The sequence below is a fragment of the Lottia gigantea genome (assembly GCF_000327385.1).
Source record: "Lottia gigantea unplaced genomic scaffold LOTGIsca_4, whole genome shotgun sequence".
NCBI lineage: Eukaryota > Metazoa > Mollusca > Gastropoda > Lottiidae > Lottia > Lottia gigantea.
Window position 1 is genome coordinate 3,126,012 of NW_008709379.1, and position 22,634 is coordinate 3,148,645.

At 32.1% G+C, this 22,634-nt stretch overlaps 3 protein-coding genes across 3 annotated transcripts in view; 2 read left to right on the top strand and 1 right to left on the bottom strand.

Annotated features, from left to right (window-relative positions):
• Positions 1 to 266: 266 nt before the first annotated feature.
• Positions 267 to 4,517, bottom strand: LOTGIDRAFT_153736 (hypothetical protein; the record flags this gene model as incomplete). The annotated part of the gene is made up of 3 exons (XM_009059750.1): positions 267 to 326; positions 1,088 to 3,466; positions 4,491 to 4,517. The coding sequence occupies 3 exons, from the start codon at positions 4,515 to 4,517 to the stop codon at positions 267 to 269; spliced, it is 2,466 nt and encodes an 821-aa protein (XP_009057998.1).
• Positions 4,518 to 16,801: 12,284 nt separating this feature from the next.
• Positions 16,802 to 19,879, top strand: LOTGIDRAFT_228776 (hypothetical protein; the record flags this gene model as incomplete). The annotated part of the gene is made up of 5 exons (XM_009059751.1): positions 16,802 to 16,997; positions 17,852 to 18,023; positions 18,543 to 18,829; positions 19,158 to 19,304; positions 19,647 to 19,879. 5 exons carry the CDS (start codon positions 16,802 to 16,804, stop codon positions 19,877 to 19,879), a joined length of 1,035 nt encoding a protein of 344 aa, XP_009057999.1.
• Positions 19,880 to 21,533: 1,654 nt separating this feature from the next.
• The window catches only part of LOTGIDRAFT_153738 (hypothetical protein), a gene marked incomplete at both ends in the record, with an annotated part of 6,327 nt that continues 5,226 nt past the window's right edge, over positions 21,534 to 22,634 (top strand). Inside the window, one exon of the mRNA XM_009059752.1 lies at positions 21,534 to 21,596. Coding sequence (XP_009058000.1) covers positions 21,534 to 21,596 — 63 coding nt within the window. The remainder of the gene's footprint in view (positions 21,597 to 22,634) is intronic.

Below are 22,634 nucleotides of genomic sequence, written 5' to 3' on the forward strand. Positions count from 1 at the left end.
TTTTTTGGATTATATAGGGACTCTGTCCTATAGATATAACACTAGCTTAGTCCACTGATAAACAAGGACTCATTTTGGCCATTTGGTCATCCTAAGAGGTAGTATACCTTTAAGAAGGAAGTAAAGTCGAAATTGCACTGTATAATACCTATGATACATTCATCTTTTGAAACCATCTTAAATTGTAAAACCATATAAGGCAAGGTTAGTGATTTCTGGGTTGGTCGACTTTCTGAAGACTGGTCATCTAGAAAACCTTAACCCCATCAAGATACTCTTAATGTAAAGAAAATAATAATGATTCCTGGTCGCAGACAATAATCTTGCTGAAAATGAATTATTTGTAAATGAACTAATTCAAGGGAGGAAACTCATCTTAATGAAGCAAATTGTCAAATTATCATGATATACAATTTAGCAGAATAATATACAAAATTAACATGTATGTATGCTATATCTTAATTGTCTTAGAGGCTGAATTGTATACAGAAGTTTTATTGTAATGAGACCGAAAACATAGTCAAAAGCAATGGCCAAGGATATAAGTAAGTATCATATATACAGGGTGTCGAAATTAGAGCTCGCATTCTTCAGCTAAACTCCATCCAGATATTAGGAACTCATAACGTAACTACAATGTACATACTCATGTATAGGTCGTAGTTTTGTTATCATGCAGGTCAACTATGGCGTTTAAAATGTCACAAAACTCAGAGTCAAAGACAGACAGGATAACAACTATATTTTACAGGGATAACTTAATAACAATTTAGGATCCTTTCAGCCAGCTATCTTGGCACGGATCTTCCCCAGATTATCAGACATTGAATATGTGCCATTTGAGCCCTGAGGTCATGTGAGACACAATTAAATGACAAAGTGGTGTTTGTCATTTTCAATTTGAGCGACAAAACACTTTTGGGGTGCAATTGTTGTATTTTTGTCACTTCCTGTTACTCATTCAGCATGAACAAAAGACTGAGTTATGGCACACTTACAGACATAATGGAAAAAAGGTAATTCAACAGCATAAAACCAAAACACGAGTTACTTAATCAAAAAAAGTTAAAAAGAAACTTTAGCTTACCGTCTGTGGACCTTTCTGTATACCTCTTTGTTTTTGCATAGTTCGGAAAGATTTCAAGCCTATATTTTTCCGGTTATTTTCCTTTACATCCAGTATATCTGAAGATCTATTTGTGTCAATATTGTGGGGAGGGTGATTATCGTTCCACTGCTTTGTTAGCGAATAATGGTTTTTCCCTTCATCGGAATAAGCATCACTGTCCACATCACCAACGGGCATTAAATACGATGCCCGAGCGTCAAAACTAGCATCACTCAGTACACCTTTCTCCTCTTTACGCAGATTCCATAAGGCGTTCATGGTCAATATTCCGACTGTCGATTTTGGTGCCTTGGGTGTATCAGTCACAGCATTTTTATACGTATAGGTCATATCGCCATAATTAAACACTTTCGTTTTTAAGGCGCGTGCATGCACACTATTTTGCCTCACAAGATGGGTTGAGGTGTTTTTGGGTGGTTTTTGATTACTTTTGACACTATAAAATGAAGTTTGTGATGCCTGCTTTTGATAGTTACCGTGTGGTATTGCGGGTACTGATTTTGATTTTATTCGTTGTTTGGCAGGTTGATAAATGTCAACGCCGCTGTCATAAAACGGCGCCGGACTTGGGTTCGCTACACACATTGGATAGCCAGTCTCTACTTCCGACAAGGTAGAAAAATTAGTTTCCGACTGAAGACGATTGTAATGTTTGCGCTTATCGAGCAATAGTTCAGCTCGACTGAGAACGTTTGCACGTGTCTGACGTTTTTCACGTCGAAATAGTCGAAGATCCTTCCCTGATTCTTTAGTCTCTGGATCATAATAGTCTTTGTAACTTCGGTAGAGTTTTCTTGGAGGTTTGTTCATAACGCTTACTTCAGATGCACCTGTACTCATTTCGGTTTCAGAATCGGCTTCTGATCCACGGCGAACCTCTTTTGCGTGTCTCTTTTTAGAAGATTTAGAACTAGACTTATGTTTTGAATGACTTTTCATTCTCTTATGCAAACGCTTTTGTTTCCTTGGCAAGATCACATTGACCAAACCCTTTGGCTTTTGTTTAACTGGTGAATTCGGATAAAAACCACAATAGTCCTCGTCACTTCCGGATTGGATAGAGAAGTCGTTAGAGTTTTTACTAAGTTTGAGGTCAAGTTTCGGTACTTGAAGACCGTTAACTACGCTTTCTTTTTTGTGTTTCTTTTGAACCTTTACAATGTCCTTTTTTTGCTCGTCGGCTTTATCAAAATTATCAAGACCAGGAGGTAATTGGTGATCGTTCTTCGTATACCGAATTTTATCGAGATCAGCTGATTTTGTCTTTAATGTGGGTTTGCCATAAGGCAATGCTTTTGGCAAGTTTTGAGAAGAGTATTCACTTAAACCGTTGATGTACCGAATATTTTTAGAGTCATGTTCGGTATTATCAGTTGTGTGATTTCCGTTTTGAAAAAAATGTGGATCGTATTTGGAATTATTTGATAGATTGTGTGAACTGTTACCTTTTAAATATTGACGACTCTCTTTAACGTCTTTGTTGTGTTCAGTTCGGCTTTGCCGTTTTTCTGGCTGGTTCAAGAGATACCGCGGGTGTTCGTTGGTGTACTGTTGATATTGCTGGTGGTTTCCTGTTAAATATTTGCTGTTATCAGCGTAAGACGGATCGCTGACAAGTATATATTGGCCGTTTGCCGCTATATATGGATTATTTCCACCTGTATTACTTTGAGGAACGTAATATTGGTAATTTTGTGTTGGTTGTTGGTTGATAACTGTCGGCTGTTGGTTGATGTAAACGCTTTCAGGATTCAATTGGTATTGTTGTGTTGGCTGTTGGTCGATGTGAACGCTTTGGGGATTTAATTGGGTATTTGCTTCGTACTGTTGGTTGTATCCGGTGGGATAAACAACAGTTGGGTAATTCGTTGAATTGGTCGGTTGTTGGTAATAGTTTCCTGTATTGACTTGGTTGGCTACAGCTGGATATTGGCTGTTTACAGCTGCACTCAGAGGAACTGGTTGTGAATTGTTGCCAGAGTAATAGTTGGTGTCTACGGAATAAGGCACACTTTGAGCAATATTAACATGACCGTTCTGAATATTCCCAGGAACGTATTGATTTGAACCTTCGGTTGGATAAATACCGGTATTCGATGTTTCGAACTGACCATTGACAGTATATTGGGGGTAGCCTTGGTTGTTGGATACTTGTAAATATGCTTGACCTTGTAGAATTTGACTACTTGGGGCTGATGGTGGATTTTGTACCTGACTGGATTGGGTCGCTGATTGCTGGTGGGTTGCTGGTGTATTTTGGGTTATTGAATAAGCAGTTGGTTGGTTGTTTGCTATTTGTTGATTTGGGTCACTTCCAGGGTAATATCCGGCCACCATCTGAAAAGATATACATACATAATGTTACAAAATGTACATACAAAGTAAACATGCACAATGTTACAAAATGTACATACTAAATATACATACACAATGTTTCATACGATACATATTCTGTAAGTAATGTTACAAATTTTACATTCGTTACAAAACATAATGCTTCAAATTTTACGTATATATTTATTATAGCAAATTATACATTACTATATGACTAAACAAAATAATACATCAGTTGACGAATGAGAGAAGCTTCAGAAAATTATCTGTAAATACGTCTTTTCGTTCTGCACCTTCAAAATTACTTACATGGGATTATAATGATCTGATGTGTATGTTATATGTATAAACACCAGCCCCTAAATCAACATATTTTAATAACCATTGAAGATACGAGTTTTATGATACAAGACTAACAAATAACTTCAATGAAGTCAAACAAGATAACTCCATAAATCTCGTATTATTGAGGTAATTAACCGTTTGAGATCATTGTCTAAGTAAACAATCATAGTAAACAATCACACCTTTATAACGTATCACATCATCATAAAATAATATCAAAAGTGTTCTTCACATGTGCCACTTTAACAATGCCAAATCTTATTCCAAAATTCGATTTGAAGTTTTGGTTCGTTTGGTTGATAGAAAATTAATTTATATTTCTTACATCCACGGCTAATATATAAATATATATGAATATATAGACGATATGGTGAATGTAGAAGGTTTGGCCTTCATTCATGTGAAGAATGTCAGAATTGGAACTATTTTAGAAGGCATGAGCCACAAGAAATGTAAACCGTTTAAGCACAATTGTGTAAGCAAATGGTTGGTTCGGGTTGAAACATAAATTTGGTATTTCCATGGCGATTCTTTCTTCTTCATGCGTTTAGAAAGGAAATTATAGAGGAAGGACGTAAGATTCCAGTTAATTTCCTCTTTTGGAAAAAGTCTTAATAACAATATGGAATCAGACAAGGCATTACCTGGAACATATTTAATAGACAAGCTATGTAGTACTTACATAAGATGGATTGGTGGATGACGTCATGATAGAAACACATAATTCCACATAAGTCACATTTTCATTTGCCAAAGAAAATAAATACCGAATATAACGCGAATATCTAATCAATTAATATAAATATTGAATCGAACTACCAGACGTTTTCTGGTAGAAATTGAATTATAAACAATAGAAATTGATCAAACACTATTTGAATATCGAAACTTTTTCACTGCGAATATTAAGAATAACTTCACCGAAATGACATTTATATGATTGAACATTCACATTGAAAAGTAACACATTTCACTATTTATAAACTACATTAATCCCAAAAAGAACTGGAAAAAACAACATCATCAATTTAAGATTATCTTACAAAAATATTTCCATAATTAGTTACGAAATAAATTTGTATCAAGACTTTGTTTATATCCAAAACACTAGTTATAATGTCTATCAACGTTCCCCTCCCATATTTGAAGAGACTTTTTATGAAGGGATCTTCTTAGTGATCCTAATAACATGGAAATAACATATAGATATCAATATATTTAGACATGAATGAACCCTGTATAATACAACAAGGCAAAAAGTGTACAAATGTAAAGAACAGCCATTGTTGGTATTTGAATAGGTAAAGCTAAATGTTTTCACTGAATATTGAATAGTGTCCTACTCTAGACTTGAAATCGGAACACATGAGAACAAAAAGCTTTTGACTATGAATAAACAATTATTGATATTGGCTCGAACATAATCTTTGTACAATGACTGTAGTATTTGGGTGTGTTCGTTTTGCCCTTACAACCATAACATCTCTATCTCAAAGCGACTGATGTTATGTGTTACGGACAGATGCTCGCCGGACAGTAAAGTTGTTCACAGGACAAATGCTCACCAAGATATGAGAAATAGGACACATGCTTACCACAACATTACATATTCTTTATGATTATTTTAACCGGGGATCATGGTATTTTAACGGAACGTATCAGTCACTTAAGTGTTGTCAAATTATTCCAGCAGAGAATCCAAACCAGGCTCATCTTGGGGAGTTTTCACGGTAGGTATTCCATCTCCTTCTTTACACCTTCAACGAAGACGAAGAAATCGATTTCTGGAGCCCTGTTGTTAATTTATTGTTCTCTTCTCTTAAACATTCTTAACCTTATTGACCTTAAGTTCTTAATTTATAATCTAAAATATTGTACTAGGCTTCCAACTGCCACTCGCATGAAAGGAACTGTATCACTTACCAATATATATCTTTGGTTCTTAATAGTTATAATCATCTATCTCAGTTCATGTCTAGCCTAGTTTCGTTTTCATGAATTTATGATGTTCATGAATAGCAGATGCCGAATTATTATTACCCCTGGAAGATACCACTATCCAGGAAATCAGATGCGGTGTCTTGATCCAAATAAAAACATCTGGCCAATAGAGAAGTTTCAGTCTAATTTAATCCAATTTAATTTATAAATCATTGTGTAAAACGTCTTGGAGATGTCTAGTTTCTATTCGACGTCGGTGAACTTTTCTATTGCGAATTAATGCCATCGAACCAAGAGATTGTTATTGTTTGAATTATCGCCTTCGCCAGAGGACATTAGCCTAGAGGCAAACCAAAGACACCATATTGCTGAAAAGTCAATTTGGGATTAGTTTGAGACAGTTAATTATTAGTGGAAGCGAAAAGGTATCGACCAGAAAAATGAAATAAATCTATTAATTATACATAACGGTCATGCTCATTTTGTTTACCATTCATAAACAGCTCATTTTCAATCAGTATTTCAGGTTAATGCATAACTGAAAACCGACTGGACTTAAACTTAAAGTTAGGTGCTGCTTAAAATAAGTGTCATCGTAGAAATAAAGACATCGTTCAAAATTCAATTTGATATCTGAGAAAGTATTTCAAAATGAAAAGTGGTATCAGGTGTCTAGAGGAGTAAGCATTCCCTGCCTAGCGCCATGCACATCATGAAGGTAGGCAAAATACAAACCAATTTCAACAGTATAAGGGAGGCAACTGGTGAAAATATTTTCATTTAATTTTAACAGTTCAAGGGAGGGAACTGTTCACAAAAGTAATATTATGACAAGAATTGTTTTTTTATAAACACTCGCAACCTTGAGGAATCATTCTATTATGAAAAGCGGCATCAAGTATCCAGAAGAGTAAGAGTAATATCAATATTACTTCTCTTGCTTGAACTGGACTAAATTCAGAAAAATACATTTCGCTTAAAATCATTCTTCTCGCAATGCATGAAGCATTTGAATTTGCATAGGCTTAACACTCAACAGTTGCGATATTTTTTGCTAATTTTTTTTCTATCTTAGGTAGCCAAAGCAAAACTAGATCTAGAATGGCTACAACATGTATGAAGTCTTGTGGATTTCAGTTCTTGATTACTGAGAAATATAGGTCACTAGCTGAAGCTTGCACCAATAAAGTTATAATAACTCCTTGTTTGGACAGTTAACTGTTGAAGTTGATTCACTTTGAAACTTTTTTTATTTCACTGAAGGCCGCACACGAGGCATAGGCTAATAGTACAATAAACTTCACACAATAAATACAACAAATATAAATGTTACAAATATAAAGCTTGCACAAACATATATACTTTACATATGAAGTTGGTGTAAGAAGCTGGACGTGGGACATTGCAAATACGGTTACTTAAATACAGACATGACAATTTTAAAATTTAGCATAATTATTTATCTTCACTATTAACTCAGACTTATAATGTTTCTGTTGTTATAGATATGGTCAGGTATAAATTTATGTTCTTCTATACCAAAAAAGTTGCAATTAAATATATCATGAAACTCATCACCTAGCTCTTCCTTAGGCAGCTGGAATTTGAACATTACAAATACGATTACTAAAATACAGACATGACAATCTACCGTAGGTCTGGAATAATTTTATTTTAAAATGTTATTATCTCCCTTGAACTACAAACTTCGACTATTTAAATTTACACAACTCGAATCTTATTACTAGTCTATAAATAACAGAATGGCACTACCCCATTTATTAGCTAAATAGAACAATGAATTAATAATCTTATTAGATTACATCTTATCTATTATTATATATCTTGTGGAAAATGTTAAGTCTTGGTATGCACAAGTTGCAGTTTGATGATGTTTCTATTATCCAGACACATTTCAAAGCCCAGGTTGTTACCTGGGTGGTTGACAAAACCTAATTATGACTAATATTATTATACCATCAAAACGCAAGTAGATCTAAACTTTCCTTGAATCTTAGGTGAAAGCAATTTGTAACCTGTGTCATGCCACTATCAGTGTGTTTCTGTGATGTTTTCAACAGTAAATTATTAGCCTATTGCCTAAATTAGCCGAGAGTAGAGAGAGTATAATTATGAATAGAAAAAGTAGGTGTAGGGCCACTATTAGGTTAGTCATTGAGTAGGCCTAGTAGTGTTCAATCAATCAATATGACAACTCCAAAATAGTTCTGGTGAATGGAAATTTTAACCTGTTTTTCATTGACAGTGGGCCATTTTCTGTGACACATAAAATGATCAATTTCATTTCTATATACTGAAGGCTGTAGACATTGAAAGCTAATGACACACAACAGAACATTTATTTTTGATTATCAATTTGGAGTGGTTAAAAGACAAGTTATACTAAATATTAAGTGCATGTGGATGGCATATGGGTAGTCCTAAAATAATTTCCATTACCCCTGGTTGTGCACCCATGTTAGGTGCAACATTAGATTAGTGATTTTATAGAGGCTTAAGTTTTGATCTGAATTTGATTGAACTCAGTGGCATACATCATTGGCTTACATGTTGGCCTATTCGGTGAAACAACTAATTGCTTTTTCAGTCAAGAAGTTCATTGCCCTAAGCTTGTCTCAATGGTGGATCGAAGTTTTTTGTGCAATGCCTATGTAGGCCTATAATGTTGATAATAAGGACAAGTGTGTTGATTGTTTTTGAGTTGTTGCCCTTGTAAAAAATTACAAAATAAGAGTATAGTTTTGAAGATCTGATATAGACAATAGCTTTGTATAGGGTTCAAGTAATATTTCAGGTAAATTTTAATATGACAGATCTGATCAGAGATTCTGTAAGTTGACTAGAACTCTTATGGTGGAACTTTACCATTTTTAAAACATTGCTTTATTGGCATCATAAGGTTTATAGGAGAGTTTTCAGAGTATTGAAATATGCAGAAATTCCAAGCAAACTGAATGGTTTATCCATTGATTTTACATATTTTCAAAGCAGGTGTTATTTTTTAAAAGTTTCTCCGACATGTATATCATGTGGTTATTGGGACACAATACATAGTATGATTTTTTTTGTTTTCATTACATTGAAATTTCTGAAACATTTACATTTTCCAAAAAAATATGCACATTACTTTTACTCGATGATGAATTTCTCAACTAAATTTTGTCAAGATATCGCGGTTTTGAACTTTCATAGAGGTCAATTATGATTTAATATTTGATAATCTCCTATCCCAAACCCATGTTAAGCCTAATCCCTAAATAATGAAATTAGGTTAATCCAATTCTTTGCAGATGTTAGTTAATAGAGTTAAATAGAATGTAGCTGTAACCCCAAGCATAATAGTTAAATTTATATTATAAATTGTAATAGAAAACTGGCTAGGCTTCCATTCATTGATTACTATAAAGACAGTAGAGAGTTGGTGTGGAGATATTTCTATAGAGCTATCTGTTAACTGTATGGTAGTGAACCCAACAATTCATTATAAACCACAAACTATATTGATTGATTATTGTAGAGGGAGTTAGTAGTAAGATATCACCATATACAGCCATATATTACCATTCCTAGTGTATATTGAGGTAAGTATCTGTATTATTCTATGCTTTATTCCAAATACAGAATATCTTTCCTTCTAATGCTTTCCTATTTGATTGTGTGCTATATGTTTATATAGCAAAATACTATTCTACATGATTTTTCACTGTGCTTGACTAGGAACTGTACTATATTGCATAATAATGTTCCAGCTAGTATTGAACACTATAGGAGTGGCTCTGTTAGATGTGACTTTATCAGTTTTCTGCTTGGTTGATTGAAATATACACATAGAGAGGTTGGTATGTATGTATGTATGCAGAATTATATGTACTGGTATATTTCACTGCTAAGAAATTTTGCACTCGGTCAGGATTCATGGAATATAATAATAGATAGTCATTTACTATGTCAATTTACACGACATACTATAGAGTGTTGCTTATCTTTTTTTAAGACCCAAATAAAATGAAGAAAAGACTGAAGCTTATTGACCAGTTCATACCAAGAATTCTGTGAACAAAATACATTTCATGACTTTACATTTCATTTTACATTTCAGGACAATTCCTTCAGATACACGACATCAAGATATATAATGTTTGGTGAACTATTTGGACAAGGATGGTGAATTAACAATGCTCTAATCAAATTTTTATGGTAAACCAGTGTATTTGACTGCAGAATAAGAAACAGTTACCAATATGATGATGATTCAAACTGTTGTGGAATGTAGCTACTTGGGCAACAAAATTCAATACTGGGATTGCAGACCACATTATTTGAATTTGAATTTGAATGATCTCTTTGCAACATATAAACAACTTAGCATATTGGTACTTACATTTGGTGGATTTTGAAAATTAGTAGCTACAGATCCAGTTCAGATATGTTACCATTACGGGGTCTGCTTTCAAATGATGTATAGATTCATAATTCCTCTAGCACCATTTGAAATCAGTTTCTCAAGATGGCACACCAACCTTAATTTTGATCCCTGTTTACAGACAGATAGTATATTTGTAATTTCTTTTCGAGAAAATTGACATTAATTTATTATACCCTTATGGAAATATGGATTTATTTATTGTTTTAATTTCCTGTAATATGATAGTTCAAACTGGCCGAGATGTGAAAAATATCAATAATTTTGATTTTTTCTGTTTCACAATTTTCGAAAAAGACCCGATAGTGTAGTTTTTGACACTGAAAGTGTTTTGCATGAAAAGTTTTAGTTGCAAACTCAATTTAAAGTTTCAAAGAAATCCATCTACGATTAATGTAAAGATGTATAGGCAACACATTGGTAGAAGGTAAATCTGCTTTGAAGTAATGACCTATGTTGCCAAGAAAGCTTGAATGCTACAAGCCAGTTATCCCTGTAAGAAGCAGTAAAAATATACCTTTGCAATTGTTGCCCATAGGGATACATTAAAATTTAAGGGCCTTTTTTTCATACCTAATAAGCACGGTATAGCTCATCTACAAGCCAAGGATTTTTCACAATTTCGCCTGCTAGAGATCTACTGAATAAGTTTGGAGAAATATATTTGTAAGATTTTTTGTACAAATTAACATTAAAAATTAATTTTTAGTATCTTGGTATCTTATAATGCTATTTAATTTATTTTACATTCAGACGTACTTTTTTTTCAAAACTTTACGTTCAGATAATATTTATGTTCCAGTCATTGGACTGATTTTTGTCTTATTTTCAGGAAAATCTTGATTTTATGTCAATTAACTTTTCTAGAATAAGGACCCATATATATTTTGTTTATAATATTTGATTCTAATTTACATTCAGATAATTTTAAATTATATTAAATATAAATTAAGAAAATTGAAAAATTAGGTTTGATTCTCTTGCATCTCAAACCATTCCAAACAGCATTCCCTGTTGACGACCCAACGATCGCCCCTCAAGTAGAAAAACAAAACAATTTAGGAATTGACATAAAAAATCAGGGCTATGATAGGTTTTCCCCTTGATTTTTACATTTTTAAAGGAATTTTTGTAATAACTGAAAAAGCCTGTTTCAGATATCAAATATTAATTTATAGATACTTCATATTTGTTCAGGTTAATTATATTATATTAATGACTACATTAAGATATAAAAATTCAGATATATTCAGATATAAATATTACATTCAGATACATAATGTAAAATGATATTTAGTATAAATTTAGAATCAGATTTATTATATAAAGATAAAGAACTCGAATTTACATTTAGTATTTTAGGTCTAATGTAAATGATATCTTTTATGAATTTACATTCCAATATAGTTTTTAAAGATATTGAGCACTAAGCTAAGATTAGATATATAATGTAAAATAATATTTCATATCAGTTTAAATTCAGATACTTTGAAGACTAATTTAAATCCAGATATTTACTGCTAGCAAAGACACCATTAAAATATTTTTTATTAAAATTTACATTCAGATATATATTATAAAGATATATAAGACTTGTTACATTCAGATATGTTATGTTATATAAATTTACATTAAGATATTTACAGATATCAAAGCCACCAATAACAAAAAATATATTTATTTACAGTTGCATTTCTTTACATTCTGATATAATTTATAAAGATATGTAAGATTCATTTACATTCAGATACATAATGTAAAATGATATTTTATATAAATTTAAATATAGATAAGATATTGAACACTTATTTACATGCAGATATTTAATGTAATTTGTAATGACTTTTTAACACAAATTTAAATTCAGATTAGCAATAAAGATTTTGAACTCTCGTTTACATTGTACATATTATGTAAAATGATATTTCATATGAATATAAATTATAAAACATTGAATTCTAATTTGCATTCAAATATGAAGTAGACTGATATTTTCAACTAATTTCAAATCAAATATATATAGGTTACATAAAGTAGGTTTGGATATTGACTTATAATACAATTGACCAAAATCTCATGTAAATTAGTCTATGAAATATATAAGGAGTCAATGAAAGTGTTTAGGTTTCAGATGCACAATTAACTCAAATTTCATATTTTAAGACTCTACATTTTTTCCCAATGTACAGTTAGCTATCATTTATACAAAAGAAAATTCGGCTGCTATTGAGCCGACATATTTTATATCACGTGATATCCAATACAGTCATGTGACTTGCCGTAGAAAAATTCCTGTCATACCAAGCTGCTGTCGTGTGAGGAAAAAGCATCGACTGTTTCAGTTCGAAGAGTCTTTTGTGTTCACATTTATTCTATCGATTGATATCGAGGTATTATATAAAAACTGTGGTATTTTACATTTATAATTCAAAACATCCAAATAACTTAGTTCACGAAATGGTATAGAAACTTTAGATATACACATATATAGGACACTTCATCAACGCGCGATCAGCTTCGATTGACCTCCGATTTTTGAATGATGGAATGCTGAATTAATAAGCGTGTAAGATATATATTTTTTAAAAAGAAACTTTAACCGATTGTGAGGATGGAATCCCCTCTGGATGTGCTGTCAAGGGCCGCGTCCATGGTGGAAACAACAGAAATAAATCGTAAGTATTTACTACATTATTATATATACATTGAATCACATTGTCTATGAGTATCAATAACATTCATAGATTGAAATGGAATAATTCCATTATAATTTTAAAAGCCATCGGAAAATTCTAGATTTTTTCCACTCGTTCTCCATCGAATTGAAAGTCGGTCATTGATTATTTTTTGAAAAAGATTTCAAAGATTTTTATCTTGGCACTATAATGAAATATTTATAGAAAATGGTGATTGGGCTTAAGTTACAAAATTGAAATTCATTACATTGGAAGTTGTTTGGTTTATTAAGAAATAATCTTGGTGAAGCAAGTCAGAATTGTTGACATGTTACGATTTCGAGAGACAAAGAATTTATGTCGGTCGCTGCTGCCATGCTGTTTTTCTCCAGACAAAGGTTCTTGGCAAAAAGTTTTTCCGAATGTCAATATCTGTTATCGCTTGTAAGAGTTAACAAATGATTTGAGTAAAAGGGGTGGATTAAACGAAAAATTGCCTTTCTTCATGTTGGACATTGATCGTGAGCTGACATTAACCTAGAATGTAATGAAAAGCATGCGAGGAATTCAGTGCAGGTGGTCGTCTGCCATGTTTGCTCATAGAGGGCGCTACACAAGAAGACTTTATATGGTACACATAACAAACTTAGTGTATACCTGCACATTTCTTGCATATTTTCACTAAAATTTTGAAAGTTAACGCATGATTAATTTCTCGAGATAAATTTTAAAATACGAACGAAATTGAGTTTGTAGGCCCCCAAGAAAATATAAATTGAGACAGAAAGTTGGGTCTGTGAGGAAGCTTATTCGCTTACTGACAAAGTTTTTGCAACTTTGAGACCTGTTTGGTCATATAAACGTGATTTAATTATAGGCTGTTGAGGAAAATTTCGCAATAACAGTGATATATCTAAATCTTTTTGATTTTTAACAGTTGAGGACTCTTTTAGTTTTACAGCAGTATATCATATATTTTTTGCCAATTTAGAATTTTTAATTTTGTATATTTTCAAAGTTAGTAGGCCTACTGGTGTACTATGATAAGGTATTATGAAAATTATAATACAAACTGAGCTTTGGTTTATTGTCCCATGAAATTTGCACACAGGTCCATTTTTGACCCCTTCAACCTGCATCACTTACATTGGAAAACTGGTTATAAAAACCTTAGGGTATATCAGCACATGCCAGAATTGAAATATTGACCTTCAGGATAACTCACTGTGCCTTTAAGCCCCCGGGTCTATGAAGAGGCATATTGAACAAGGTAATAGATGAAGTATAGATGAGTCCTTTAAAAGTTGATGCTGCTTTATTTTCAGTCAGAGAAAAGATCTCTGTAAACCCACATTGTTTAAGATTGCTGTCAAATACCCTAACCATAAAAAAAATGTTCACGTTTCACCAGAACATTGCAATTTAAATTATGTACACTATCAACCTTACTGCAGACTATTTGGAGAAACTGGACATAATAGTAATTGGCTCAAATCTATGTCCAGGAATATGAATCATTATTCAATGTAATCAGTCTTCAGAAATTTGGTAGGGATTTCACAGAACTTGATTTGATGACCTCGGTCATCTTTTCAAAAACTTATGGATTATTTTTTTAAACAAATATACCAAAGATTATCTTTAGTGATATATTTTGTTGATAATGGGAATTAACTGCCTTTAGCTTTAGTATTTTTTGAAAAGGTTATTAAGCACACAAATATAACAGAATATTTTAATTTAAATAATAGTTATTCATAATGATTAACAATACATGGACAAACTATGGTTTCAGAATCATCCCTTTTGATCTAACAGCTGTTGTAATAGGAATATGTTATTAAGTTGCACCAGAATTGTTGCTCTTGCCATGACTTAAATATATAGGTTGCAAATTAAAGGGACAGATATGCCATTCTCTTGGATCACTCAGGAGTCTGTCTCAGAAACAGTTATTGTTCACGTGAAAATCAACCCTTCTTAGCCATGTGTATCCATGATAATCCATGTTTGAAAGTTATAATAGCAACTTTTTACAGGATTTTCCACCTTGAAAATTTGTATATGACGTCACCATCAAGTCCCAATTTTTCTATACTTTGCTGGAATGAAAGATGTGTCAGAGATTATATCCACAAGCGTTTGGATACCTCAATTTTCAGAGTGAAGATAAGCTTGTGAAACTTATGTGAATGAAATGTTTAAAAAAAAAAACATTTTCTTTTAAGGAATTATGATTTTTTTTGGACAGTTCTAGTACTTCTGTTCTGAAGACTATTTACATATAATCAAATCAAATATAAAAATCCACCCCGGTAACCTGGATACTTACAAATCCCGGTAACCTTCCACTGGGGTCCCTGAACTGTATAAGTAGAACCCTGCAATTTGAGTCTAATCAGTCTCAAGAGTTTAAACACGAATGAAACTAGTCACTGATAATCAGGGATAACTGGTCGCCAATCTTTATCTCTTATATTTTACCCCTGCCAACGACCCAGTTATGGCTAATATGTGACCCCCATGGGTAGTCGTGATCCCCTTTTAATTTATAACCACCCTGGTGGAAGAAAATCCAAATCTAAACCCAGACATCCTCACTTCTCTCTTTGTTACATATATTCAAATCAAAAACCTGAAAATGGCAACTCTGTGACTTTAAAACTACATTGTTAAATTGCCTCACTTTAGACAATGCTGATTCAGAAACTGAAGAAGCATTTAATCATTTCATCATCTAACCAAAATTATAATTGATGTAGCATTTGGCATAGCTACATATTCCACTCTTTGCTATTGTTTTTGGAAGCAGTTAAGTTAAGGTTGCAATTGTCTTAAATTCAATAAACTGTATATTCTTTAGGAAGACATAAGGTGTTATCTCAATAGTTGCAGACAGTGGCCATCAATGTTTTCTGTACAACTTAGGTAGCTGATGTGAGCCCATACATTTGGATCTCTAAAATCTGTCTGCAAGTGAGAATTAATCCAGAGTAAAACCTTCTTCAGTTCAGCAGAGATTGATTTATCAAAAAGATGAATATTAAGTTTTTTTGCAACTCAAAATCATCAGAAATGGGTTCTTTTCATGAGGTGCCCCAGACTTACAGACGTAGTACTAATTGTACTAATCAGAGCCAAAGCACGAATTCACTCCTGGTGACAGCTGAATGGAAAAGAATATAGGTCGTTGTAGTTGTCTAATTTTTCTGCTCTTGCAGTGATGGAACCCGATACCAGCTTAACCTGCAGCAAACTTGTGAATTATTTATAATTTATGTAAAAAAAATGGTATAATTTTAATATTATTAGTAATACCGTACTGATATGTTCCTTTTGGATTTGAAAATTGTCTGGTTACATTTTATTTTGTTTTAGATCAATCAAAAGTCCGATTTTTCACCAGCAAATGACAAATAACTGGTTATTTTTATCAAATTATCTGTGATTATTATAGATTCATTCCAAGCATGTATCAGCGTACATTATGAAACACAATTTGGTCTGCCTATTGAAATTCTTATTCACAAATAAAAATACTTTTACAAGCTAGCTGTCTTGAAACAGTTAATGAATGATACAAAACTTGTAACAAGAATGAAGCTGTCTGACCTAAAACCAGTGTTAAGTCATTCATAAAAAATACCTCCCGCTACCCAGCTAGATAATTATAATATATTACATTCATAAAACTTGTTTTCTTATTCACTACCTGAGATCATCATGAACTTGAACCCAGGTTCAACCAATCAGCAGTCTAACTAGGTTTAAAGGTTGAAGGTCTTCTAACTTCTAGCCAATCAAATTAGTGAATATTAAAAGTATAAAAAAAAATCCTTACAGGTGTGTGTAGGTGTGTTGTTTTCTCAAGTTAATAATTTCAAAAAATTTGGAAGTTTTGATGCTATGCTTTTAAAATTGTGGAAGTGAAATATGACAACTTTGGGAGATTATTATTTTCATGGAGAAAGGAATCAGTATCTGTTGCCTCCAAGGGTTCTTTTACCTGAGCCTGATTGGAGAACCACCATATTTTGTGAACCATTTAGTAGACAGCTACCTATGACTCATCTTATGTTAAACAACTTGCCACCTATACCTCCATATTATTGTCCATGGTATAGCCAAGGTACCTATCTAAAGAATTTTTCTATGCAATGTTTTTCTTTAAATGCATATTTTACTAGTGAATAATTGCTTTTGTATTAAATTTGTGTTTGTGTTTATTATCAGAAATATAATGGAAATTATACTGTGCATGAATATGCAGTTTAAAACTTGAAAATACTGAAGTAACTTACTGTCATATATTAAAAAGTTATTTTATACCCTGTCTTATCACATTGAGTTGTTTTATGGTGTGACATTATGAGATGGAGTTTACAAGGACAGTTTTTACAGATGGAAATGTATATGGTCAATTTTAGTAATTTTTCTAACATAATAAACTATGAGTCATGCATTTGATTATAAAAAAAACCCAAACCACTGTAACAAAGGAATATATATATATAATTTGACTTGTATTAATTAGTTATATATATATATATATATATAAAATATATTATAAGTTTTGAAATGTAAACCACTCATCAATCAGTTTATTCTCAAGATAAAGAATAATACAGATAATAAATATGTCAGCAAATATCAAATTTATGATGAAACTTTGCATACACATAGGTAAAGGAATGAGAGTTTCTAGCTTAATCATAATTAGAAAAGTCATCTTCACTGACAATTTTAATCTCAAATTGAAATTATTTGATTGTCTTTTTCAACCCTTGAGATGATTTTAGTGTTCTAGTCATCTGATTGGTCAGTTTCTAAATTCCATTTAAATAAAAAGTTTATTAACAAATCAGATAACTTAAAATCTTATCTTTTATCTTTGTTAAGTTTTCAAGAAAAGGGCCTCGGTTCCAAGAATGTACAAGAAAAAATCTTATAAGAAAATTAATTTTCTTGTATTGATATTTTCAGATTCACTGTATAAAAGAAGTTCACCAGTTGATCCTAGAGAATCACCAGCACATGATTACCCTTCTAAAGTATTTAAACATGACAGACCAGACCCCTGTACCTCTAATCTTCATTATGATACACAACATTTAGATAGTTTCAACAAAAAAACTACCACAGCAGCCACACAAACGTAAGATATTTTCTGATTTTTTGATGCAGGGAAGGGATAGATTTGCCATCCGTTTGACCAATCATACCTGAGGATAAGAAACATGATTTATTTATCCAATCGTATCAGTAATAGTGTTAACAACTCACAGTCTAAATTTGAGCCCTCAAATCCACGTGTGTCAAGACTCTGCCTTATATAGAAAAGACATATATAGAAATAGAAAGTGAAATTCCTAGTTTGAGATATTTTTGAAGGAAAAATGTGATTTTCATAATTTTTAGTAGTTCTGAAGACTATTTACACATTATTCAAGACACAAATCAACCTGTGAAAAAATAGATATTTATATACTTCATTACAAATATTTAACAATTTAATAATGTTGAAATATCAGAATTTATTAGACTATGGTACTAAAGATTGAAGCCATTTCCAATGATAAAAATCTGGAGTGAGTAAGCAATAAATGACACATATTATATGTAATTTTTGTGATATTGAACCTAATTTAATATTTTTTTCTATCTTCCATTTCAGGCAATTTACCAGTTTTCATTCAGTAAATAAAGTTGGTTATAATTACTACCCTAACCCTCCACCCCATCCCCAATTAAACCCTAATCCCCCCTTACTTCCCCCTCCCCCTATTCTGCCTGAGTTAGAGGAACAACATACACCATTAAACCTCTCAACCAACTCCAAGGTAATCAAGTCCAATCAACATTCATCAAGACCATCAGTTATCACATGTGCTACCAGTCATCATTCAACTATTGGTCAATCACACCACAATTTAGCTGTTAGAGAACCTAGTCCTATTGAAGGTAAGAGACATTTTTGGTAAAATGAAATATATCGGGATTTGAAGGGTTATAGTCACCTCTACAAAACCAAACATCATACTGGCAAAATATTGGTAGCAGCTAATGAACTTTTCACATGAGGAAGTATATCAATTATTGTAACACTAATGCATTATTTGGACGTATGATTTGTTATTTCTCAGAAGATGATCCCACTGAATTTTCTTTAACAGCCAATCAGTCTACAATTACACTGCATGATGAACAACCATCAGAGTGGAAGTTTGCTTACTAATGGTTCTACAACTTGATATTTTATGAGTTGTAACCGTTTTATTTTTACTTCCAGTTGTAGTAACCGATTCAGCAATAGAGGAACATTTTAGACGCTCTCTTGGTACCAGATATTCACCTTCTAATGAGGTTCCTGAAGAACAAAGTGAGGAAGCCTCACCTGGAGTCACTGGTGTTGCTGACACTGATGTGTCTATTACAGGTTAGTAATCGGGTGTACAAATTGATTTTTTTTTTATTGTCAGTTTGTGTTGGGAGTTAACTCCCTTTATATTTTTGGAATGTTACATTTGTTATCTCCCTTCACATGTAATCTGCATGGAAGAATACATAACAATTACAAACTCTTCAGTTCAAATTTATGCTTTGAATGTTTAGTTTAATCAGTTCACAAATGCATTGAATCAACAATAAGATGGTCCCTTTTTGGGGAGCAGAAAATGATTGTCCTGCTCATACATTACTCTTATTAAATAAATTCAGAAAATTTTCTTTCTCAACCATATTTCACTGCTTATGTATTGGATTGATTTGATAATTTTAGGAACAGTGGATGATCATTTTGCAAAATCATTAGGTGATACAACATGGACAGCTATAAAAGCTAAAAATGATTTAGTTGCCTTGGACTTATTTTCTGGAACTGTGGATGATCATTTTGCTAAAGCTCTAGGAGGAGATACTTGGTTACGGATTAAGGCTGAGAAAGAATCAAACTGTAGTGGAAACTCGTCATCTTCAAATTCTCCTCCTCAAGTTTCTTTAGTAACGAATTGAGCCAGTAAGCAGACTAACTAATCAACTACTGTGAAATTTTTATTGTTGTGAGAGCTCAACATTCATAGAATTTGTATGTACAACCTGCAAACGTATAAACAAATACTACAAAGAATAGAAATCATTGAAATTTGGTGTCCACAGAAATAAATTTCCAAGTATTCAAGTGCATATTTATGAAGAAAATAGATATTGTGGAATAATTCAGGAAGGCTATTCGCGTTTAAAAAAGTTTACCAACATTGATCTCTTGGCCGTAGATCTCTTAATGGATCGTTTAAGGATTGGTCATATGATTTGAAAACTTTTGTTATATTTTTGTTGTGTCTGGTTTCAATAGATAAGATATTTAAACATGAGATATCAATCCCTTTACAGAAAAATAAATATGGCTTTAGTTTAATAAATATAGTATAATATAATTTAGTGACTGAAATATATGAACCTGAAGTGTCTTGTGTGATCAGATATTTGGATTCCAGCTTTTACATTAACGAATCTTGATATATCTGTCTGAAATGTGCTTTCTACAAACCTTTTGCCTGTACACTGTCTTTCAGCTTATGACATCAGCTCTTATAGAGGGCCTTGAAGGTTGTTACTGTAAATAATGTCTGAATAAAACAACGAACAATCATAACGAGTTTAAAGTCATTGATTGCAGTTTAGTCAAAGTAAACATGTGAGCCAGATTTATATAACAATTTATATACTTTTTGTAAAAATCAAATACTTCAGGAAGTAAGGGTCAATTTTGCAATTTTCATTAACCAAGCAAATTACTGTATGCCTCAACATCTTCATTTTTTTTTAAATTATTAGTTTTGTGAATTTGGGCATAGTTTGCAGTAAGAAATTAAATTGCTAGTTGAAAGTGTTAAATAACATTGATTGTTGGTGTTAGCGGTATGAAAGTCTAAAACAATGAAGATCAAGATAGATCATCTAAATGATATTGAATTGATAGTGTTGTTTATATAATGTAAAAAGTGCTATAGTTGTTGTTATGAAATTGAAATTATATCAGATAAGAATTCAAGTCATTGTCATATAGTTTGACTCATGAAATATTTTATATGAGCATTATACTTGTTTTAATCACTTATCAAATTACTGTATAGTCTTAAATCTGGACCTGGTTTGCTGATTTATTTAAAGGGGAATTACCAAACAGAAACTATGCTCAGATACAGAAGAAAACTCTTTTTGGATGTGAAAATGTTTGAACTGTTCTATAAACTAGTGATATTTGCAAGAAATCCTTAAGCTAAGGAAAGGGAGAAAAAAGTCAACAATAGGACAGATATCAAAAGGTTTCATTCTATTTGAATTCTTATCTCATATGTCAATTATTTTATTATTTATGTCATGTTATTATTTTCAATTGTTTATCATGTACAATAAAACATGTAAAATGGTTAAAGATACATTCATGGCTTGATCATCTATTTGCTGATTCCCAGCAGCATCGTTGCATATATTTCCAACTGTTGGAAGACCTTTTAAATGTGCAGTCAATTTAACACATGGATTTTTTTTAATCCCATGCTGAATAGCAGGCTTCTCTTGGTCACGAGATTCCCTACACTTTAGCTAAATGCACTCATAGCACACTACGCATAATATATATGAAACAGGACGACTACAGCTGACAATGTCAGACTTTATCCATTATTATGTTAACGATGCAGCGAAAGTCGTCATAGGGCCAAGGAAGGTAACATTGCAGTTTTGTACAAATAACTCATTCCACTTTTCAAGTTGTGAATCATGGGATACGTAAACCACCTCTATGGCAGATCTCTCCTACTGTAGTAAGCAGAGTAATAAATATATGCTCAAAACCTTAATTTCAATATCTTAAAGGGAAGTAACCCGGGTCCAAATTGTTATTTGTGAAGAATTGAAGTTGGTCAAAGAATTGACGTTATTGACATTCAATAACCCCTCCAAGGGAGTAATCCTGATCCTACTGTAATATTTATTGCATTGATTTTGGGCAGATATTTCACTTTCAATGACATCTTCAAGGGAAGTAACCCTGACCCTGATCTAACTTTTGATAATAAAAGATAGTTCGGAATCTTTGAAGTCAGAATAACACCGTTGGAGAATTAGAGATACATTAGGGTGGCTCACATACGACATATTCCACTTGAATCATTAATTTTCACCTAGGTGATAATTATTTTCATTTTTTTTTAGGTGATAATTAGTGCAATTTTTAATTAAAACTTTAATTTTCACCTAGGTGATAATTCCTGTAAATTCCTAAAAATTTCCACATAGGCAATAATTCAACGAATCTTGTAAAAAATGTTTTTAATCAAAAATTCTTCAATTATCACCTTGGTGAATTATTTTCATCTAGGTGAAATTAAAGTTTTAATTAAAAATTACATTAATTATCACCTAATTTTCACCTAGGTGAAAATTAAAGTTTTTAATTAAAAATTACAGGAATTATCACCCAATTTTCTAGGTGAAAATTAAAGTTTTTAATTCAAAATTACCAGAATTATCACCTGGGTGAAATTAAAGTTTTCAATTAAAAATTACAGGAATTATCACCCAATTTTCTAGGAAAAATTAAAGTTTTTAATTCAAAATTACCAGAATTATCACCTGGGTGAAATTAAAGTTTTCAATTAAAAATTAATTTTCACCAAGTAAAAATTTTTTTTAATTCAAAATAAAAATTGGAAAATGTCGTATTTGAGCCACCGTTATACATGTTGTTCTGTTGTAGGCCCTA